General features: G+C 39.4%; 1 protein-coding gene across 3 annotated transcripts in view; it reads right to left on the minus strand.

Annotated features, from left to right (window-relative positions):
• Nucleotides 1-988: 988 nt before the first annotated feature.
• Nucleotides 989-8,014, minus strand: part of lypd6 (LY6/PLAUR domain containing 6) — a 13,949-nt gene continuing 6,923 nt past the window's right edge. The window contains exons 2-5 of one of the 3 annotated variants that reach the window (XM_035677610.1): nt 2,629-2,727; nt 1,907-2,037; nt 1,725-1,830; nt 989-1,044 (exon numbers count right to left, since the gene is read on the minus strand). In XM_035677610.1, coding sequence (XP_035533503.1) covers nt 989-1,044; nt 1,725-1,830; nt 1,907-2,037; nt 2,629-2,727 — 392 coding nt within the window. Of the gene's footprint in view, nt 1,045-1,147; nt 1,831-1,906; nt 2,038-2,628; nt 2,728-2,811; nt 2,899-8,014 lie in introns of those variants that run through there. The other 2 variants (XM_035677611.1, XM_035677609.1) reach the window with 2 other exon arrangements.

Below are 8,014 nucleotides of genomic sequence, written 5' to 3' on the forward strand. Positions count from 1 at the left end.
GTTATGATACTTGGTGCTGTGCAGTATGCATTTTAAGAGCTTATGGTCAAAATGAAAGTGTTGTCAAATGTTGCCATTGAAAGGCAAACAGTCTGATTTTAACGTACAGCAACCAAACAATTTCTCATACACTAACTACTTTTACTTTTATTATCTCTCCAACAGCTGATCCTACATAACTGGAAGACATCTCTTTCATAAATCTAATGTGTTTCACCCAAAGTTTAACCGACAGGAGGTGAAAACTTTCTCCCTGTAGCCGTCAAGTTCAACTTCTGTGTGTGTGTGTGTGTGTGTGTGTATGTAACTGTGTGATTCAAGGCTAGATTTTCTTACTTTGTAATCCATGTTGAGATCCTGTACTTTCTCCATGGATGTAACTTGTCAGTTGTTCCTCGTGGTGAGGTCTGTGTAGATCCTGTTCCACTGTGATCTCTGAAGCTTCAGTGAACTGGACTGTACAACAGAATTATCCTACATGATCTAGAATGTCACATCAAGGGAACAGACTCATTCAAAGGTATGGAATGTAATCCCAAAGGTATGGAACTCCAGAACATTCTTTGTTCATTCTATGTTCTAAAAAAAAAAAACACTGAAAGCACACATTCTCAAAAGTTATAAATTTTAAATATATACACAGTCGTTTAAAAAAAACAATAATTTACATTAAAAAAAAATGTATATGTTTTTTCCTCCAGTTGGATGTTTGAGCTTCTCTGTACAGAATACTTATACAAGTGTGACGCAGAAACTTGAAGCCACCATTGCACACACACTGAGAATGGCAGGAAAACATAAGAAATGAACAAAATTTGTATAGTAATAGATTCTTGAAGATGCCTTTTTATGGATTTTACTGTGGAAATGTTACTTATTTTGAGGGGAAAAAAAACATCAGACACAAATTATTGTTGTGTGTCCGACCATGCCTACATTCACACTGCAGACAACAGGGGCCCAAATCTGAACTGTGTAAACAACCCGTTCACACACTGGCAATAGAAATTGATGAATAAATTAAAATAATACATGTTTCAGAATCTTACATATGGAACCTTTAAACTGGTAATTGAAAGCAAATTATTACACCCCTCTGACACCGCCTCTCCCAAAAAGTCATCAGTCACCACAGAAAAAAATCATATTTTGTTCATACCTTTATTAAAAACAACAAACAGTGATAACTGATTTCACAAGCAATATAATATTTACGAAACCTCCAAAAACACACACTGACAGTGTTAAAGAACAACAGCCTCACATTAATACTGACACTTATAAATAAATTAGCAGAAAATCTTTAACAAAATGTAAATATTGTCTGACAGGAAGAAGTAAATGGAATATGGTACCGCAGTGACAGGTTTGGACACAGGTTTTCACTTTTTGTTTTTGTTCAAACTTCAAGTTAACATTCCTCTGTGACTAAACTCTCTAGACATTTAGTGAAATATCATTATAAAGCTGATCTAATCAATCTGCGCAGCACACAATAAACAGTCTCAGGTCTGATGCTGCATGTACCGGCTAACACAATGACATTAGGAAATGCATTTAGCATTGTTCTTCACCGTTAGCTCATTTTTCAGTTACCCAAAAAGTTCTTCTGTTTTTTAAATGATGTGACACTTGTGCAGAGATTCCCTCTCAAACATGTACAGCTGTGAAGATGATGATGATGATGATGAGGATGACGTAGCTCAGCGTCACAGGAAGAAGACTTCTGCTCGAGCTGACCAGAGGAGAAGTCGAGGAGAAAATGGCGCTGCTCTCATTTCTCGGCACCAACACGTTACAGATGTTCCCCTCGCAGCAGGATGAGCACACCTGATGGACCAGATTTAGATGATACAAGTATCAGGTTGCAGATGTTAGTGCAGTTTAATCCAGAGGCTCCACGTACCTGATAGCCATTACCAGACACATCAGCACAGCCAGTAAACAGACAGTCGTCCAGGGTCACACAACGCTTGGTCACAGACACACTGTCTCCATGGCTGTCCATCATGTGGAGTGTGTAACAGTATCTGGCATCTGGAAGACACGACACACCTTCATGTCTGGATTATTTTACTATTTCCACACACTCTTCCTCATATTTTAGAAAGATTTTAGAGTTTGATGCCCCAAAATTCCTTTCTGATAATCAAATAGATTCATATCAGTGCTAAAACAGCACCCGATATCACGTTTGCAGCTCTTTTAACAATATAATCATGTGTGAAGGAAAAGCTTGCTCATTAAATTCAACATACCAAAGTCTTACTTTTATATTTTCTTTATTAATATTAACTGTAATCTGTTGTTTTTTTAACTTCAAACTTTTTACTATTTTGTTTTCACAGTACAAATAAAAATGACAAAAAATAAGTCAAAATTACTAAAGCTACTTAATCAAGAATGTTTATTTAACTTACAAAATTAAGTTTGTTTTACTTAAAATTCCTGATGTAATCAGTTGGAACAATTTTTAATGAACTCATCCGGTTTTACAGTGTATGCAGATAATTGGTTTTACAATGCGTGTATGTAACTACAACAGCAACAGAGGGTGCAAATGATCACAGTCTTTGGGGAGTCAGTCGAGCTGCACACATAGAAGCAAATGAGAAAAAGCTGATGTACCTTTTGGACAGTAAACATCTGGCGCCCAGCGATTACACTCATAGTTATCTGCAGCATCCTGACACGTGAAGCACTTGAAGCCACCGGGATGAGGCGTAGCTGTGGAGGACAGACAGACACACACACGTCAGCACTCTGAGTTTGTGATGTCTGATACTGATACTTTTTAGATATTTCTTATACCTTCACTGAAGCTTTTATTTATGTGTGTTGACATTTGCTGCAAAAATAAACTCACTAGAAACTGCACGTCCTAAATGTGTATTTTTTCTGTTTCTAAATAATTGTAATGATTTACGAGTGATGAATTCTTTTTACTTACTGCTGAGACATAATTTCCCTGTTAATAATCTTTTAAGTTCATCCTGAAATCTGAAACATTGTGTAAAGTTGGTTTCAGCTATATTCCTGCCACCTCTTAAAGTCGGACGCCACCTTGGGCCACCCCGTGAATATTTCTCTAGAGCTGCCCCTGCGTTAGATTAATCTCTGATCACCTCTCTGACGCTTTGGAATAAAGATGGCTTCCAGGTCCACCTGATGAATTAATTATATGGACGCCAAACAGCCACATCCGTGCGTAATGGTCGTGCGTAATGACAGCCGCTGTGTTGGAGAACCTCGCGGATTAAACACAGTCGGTGAAATTGCGCTTCCGTTTTATTCCCAATGTAACGTGACACGTGAAATGATTGGTGGAGCGGAAGTATAGATATGCAAACGGATGTTTGGGGGCGTTTCTACAGCCATTTACGGCTAATTGTGGGAGTGGAGGCGTGGCTCGCGCACCTGCGCGCGGTTCCACCGTGATTGAAATGTATAAAAGAGAACCATGTGTCCACTCAGCGTTTGAAATCTGACGACTCCGCAGAGTTTTATGTTTCTGGGCCCAGAACTGCTAAAACCACTGCTGGATTGTGGATTGAATTAAATTGTCAGCAACTGAGTGAGAATTAAAAACCAAAGAGACGCCTGAACACGAGCTCGGCCGGGAGCTGGTGGAGATGAAGGCCAGAACAAACTATGTGGTCTCGGTAGGTATTTTCCGCTCGTGTTTGCTGTTCTGTATTTAATTATTTGTGTCAATATTAAAAGAAAACAGCTCCATCCACGAGCCATCAGTGTGTTGATTTGCTTGAGGTGCAGGTAGACGCCGAGCTTCTGCATCAATTGTTTGTTTGTTTTTGTTTGTTCAAAAGTTGTGTTTTACTCTGGCGCACTGTGCAGGGCCCCTGTCCAACATGGTTTCTTCTTGTCCACACGTTGTTCTCAACATTTAAATGTAGCAGAACCATTTCACACTTGTTTAATGCTGTTTGCCACAATTACCCAATAAATGTTTGCAGAAGATTGGAAACAACTCATCTAAACAAGCTGAAAGATGTTTGAAGGTGTTTCAGAAACAATATTAGGCTTACTAGACCACTTTTTTTTTTTTTTTTTTTTTTTTTTTTGTTTTAACATCGACAGTGTTTGTGGGCACCAATTAGGGAGAATCCTTATATGTGATTTGAATAATTGTATATTTGTGTATTTGTATATGTGTATACACATCACATTCCTTGTAGGCGTAAAAACCTACTTGGCAATAAACAAAATTCTGATTCAACAATTAAAACACTGAGACATGGTGGGTCGGCTAATTTCAGTGTTCATATACTCAATATATCAGAATCATTTTTATTGGACAGGTATGTGTACGCATACAAGGAATGTGAATCCAGTTCTACATATATATTTATAGTTTATTACTGTTAAGCAAACAATAAAACAAATAGATACATGTATATTTTTATAATTTTCAACTTAAGTAATCTAAACTTTTGATCTTTTTGGTGTCTGGTCAAACTTTTCTGACTCATCACTCTAATACACTCAACAATATCCTATTTACTTATATTCTTTGTAGTTCTTAAACATTTAAGACTGAAGTGAAATGAATTGTTTGAGATTACCTGAAAGGCTAAGGACACTGTGTAATGTTGAAAGCCTTTTTTGACATAATGGTTACAATCAACATGCATATTTGCCAAATCAATAATATACATCCTGTGAACACAGATTAAGTCTGGGAATTGGTCTGGTATATTTTTATCATTGTAGTTGCCTTTACTTAAGACAGGGAATGAGAGATTGACAGACAGGTTGCCACAGGTTGGACTAGAACCCATGGCTGCTGCAGCTTTGGTACATGGGGTACTAGCTCTACCAATTGAGCTACACAGGAAGCTTCACAATTTACTCTGCAGTTTAATTCTGTATGTCACATCCACTCAAAATAGAAAATGTTTGTTTTTACCAGGACATTGCTTGAATGCTGCTGCCATCTTGACTGCAGTGAATCCTGAGCTCCTCACATCCTTCTTCAAAACATGGAAAGAAAACTACTTAAAGGTAACTAACTCCACTTCTCTTGTGAAGACTCTCAATGCACTTGGTGGTAGAGAGAAAGTTTTAATTAAGAATTAAGACTGGGAACTGTTCTAGTATATTTTTAATATAATTATCAAATCAAGATTATATTCATTACGCATTGACTATGAATATAAGTCTGTGTTCACCACTTTACCTTTGCCTGAGGAGGACAATCTGTAGTTGAATTCTCTGTCACGTCCACTTAACATAGAAATTGTTTGTTTTCACCAGGACATTACTTGAATGCTGCTGCCATCAAAACTGTAGTGAAGCAGTTATTGCCTTTACTTGTTAAGACAGGGAATGATAGAGAGTGACAGGCAATAAAGTGCTACAGGTTGGACTAGATCCCATTGCTACTGCAGCTTTGGTATATAGGGTACCAGCTCTACCAACTGAGCTACAAGGAGACCTCACAATCTACTCTGCTGTTGAATTCTGTATGTCTGTCACATCCACTCAAAATAGAAATTGTTTGTTTTTACCAGGACATTGCTTGAATGCTGCTGCCATCTTAACTGCAGTGAATCCTGATCTCTTCACATCCTTCTTCAAAACATGGCAAGAAGACTGCTTAAAGGTAACTAACTCCACTTTTCCTGTGAAGACTCTCAATGCAAGTGGTGGTAGAGATAAAGTTTTAATGCTTCAGAGTACTTCAATATGTCAGACAAAATATCAAAATAGTACGATAATCGCATACAGATGGAGCACAGACCACAGCGCCTATACTCATATATCAGTGCTGATAACATCGATTTTTAAGGCTTATGTGTAAGCATGAGCAGTTAAATTCCAAATGTGTATTAAAAAGTGGTTGCAGCCTGGAAGTACAACTTTAATTTAAGGCCATAGCCCATATCTCCTTCAAAAAGTTTTAATAAAACAGCTATCAGAAGTGGAGCATCCACATGTCGATCTGTTCTTGAAACCTAGTACAGATACATGGACAAATTACTACCTTTGGACATTTCTTAAATAAAGGAACAATCATGTGCCTTGCTTGAAGCTGCTTGTGTAGCATTTTATAAGCAAGTTCAGTCTGCTGTTTCAGGAAGTGAGTGACTGTGTTCATGAGATGGTTCTCATATATAGGCGTTGGCTCTGCAGTCTTCAGGTGGATCCCATGCCCTCTTTGGAGAGGAAAGGGCTATCATAATCTACAACTCATTGAGACCACCTCTCCTATGCTGCCATGAACACCCCCTGAATTGGAGACACCTCCACCATTGTCAAACAGAGCCCACTGCATCCTCTCGAGGAAACAGGAATGCATGTAAATGGCCATCAAACACGGTCTTGTCCCTGAATTCCAGGGGGTCTTGTCCTTTTGTAGTTTTCAGAGACCACACCAGCTGGGAGGCCCAAAACTTCACAGCTGCTAGACCACAAGATGCTGTCCCAGGGTTCAAGATGACATAGTGCCCCCCTGAATTAGTATTTTGGGCATGTCCAAGGCAACTCTGCCCTTCCTAGCAGATCATGGTACCACCAGCCCATGTGCTCTGGTGCAACCACTGTGACCAACAAGAGCCAGAAACTGAGGAGTGTTACAGATCCCCACCCCAGTAGTTTCAGCCGGAAGATAAAAGATCAGTTTGCAACGTGTAACAAGCTCTCGTAGCTTTAATAAACAACCAAAACCAGCTTAAGTGCCCTGTTAAACAATCTTAAAACACACTTCATTCAAACTTGACAGTCGACGGTTGATGAGGCGATTTGGACTCAAATGAGACGTTCCAACTATGCAATTATAACACATTTGAAAACATTCAATGTGTTACTATTGTGGAGGAGGTCATGACAGTTTTAGAAACAACATTTAATCTGCTGGATCCATGCCTTAGGGATGCCAAGTATCCCACAATGATGAATGTGTGGAGTAAATTCCTAGTCTGGATTTAGTATCCACACAACCTTTTCTAGTCTTCTGCCTTCCTGGTTTTAAGTATCAGCTGGGTTACCAACTGCTATTATTTCTTCAACAAGAGGCTAAGGTGGGTTTTCTGGAAGCAGAGGACATCATCAGGCACTGTTATAGGACCATTCAACTTGCACAATCCTATCCTCTCCCCTGGAAATTAGCTTTGGCTGCTATCTGGGATCTTACTTTAAAGGTTGAGTCACAGAAGCTGTCAATGTTTGCAGCTACTATTTCCTGAACAAGAGGCTGAGGCAGGTTTTCTGGCAGCTGAGTTCTGATCTTGTGATCTTGTGGATTGGGAGAGATGCTGCCCTGAGGAGCATTGCTGTATTCCTGAGCATCACATTTCCAACCCTAATGTCATCTGGGAGCTGCAGCACCTGCACTCAAGCTGTGTAGTACAACAGTTGAGAGCTTCTTGTCGAGGAGGGGACACTCTGTCAAACGCTTCCCATGGTTCTGATCCCACAGTGTGTGTTCGAGTGTATGCAGGCATTTCCTTTAGAGTGCGCCTTTTGTTCTTGCAGATATTCCTGCTTGCGGGCACGAGGTTTCACTCCAAACAGTTACTAAAGCCATTCCTGCAGCCTGACCATATAGTGCGACTGTTAAGAGCAGTCTGAGAAAGATGCCATCACAAGCAATATGCATTGTGCAAATCCCACGGCGCGCCCTGGATGGGACAGTGGTACTCCCTTAGGAACATATTGGTAATCTGATAGGTATTGCGACTAGCAGGTACTTGTATCATACACTCAACCACTGGACCAACTCTCTCAGCCTAATCATATTCATCTATGTGTGTCCTGTATAACCTCTGTAATCTCTCTACAAATAGCCTACTCTCGAAATATCCAACATGGGAAACAATGTGATAGAATCAAACTTTGAGTTTATCATAATGGCACTTCAGTGTTTGGAGTCAGACTAAGTTGCTTTAGTTTTTATTAACAATGTCCTTTTGTTGAATGAAGGCCTGATCTATTAATATGGTATGAAAGCACAAATGCCATCACCAACTTGAGCTGATGGGAGGAGAAAATGGAG

This window comes from Morone saxatilis, unplaced genomic scaffold (assembly GCF_004916995.1).
Source record: "Morone saxatilis isolate NCDOM2014 unplaced genomic scaffold, NCSU_SB_2.0 Contig6, whole genome shotgun sequence".
Lineage (NCBI taxonomy): Eukaryota > Metazoa > Chordata > Actinopteri > Moronidae > Morone > Morone saxatilis.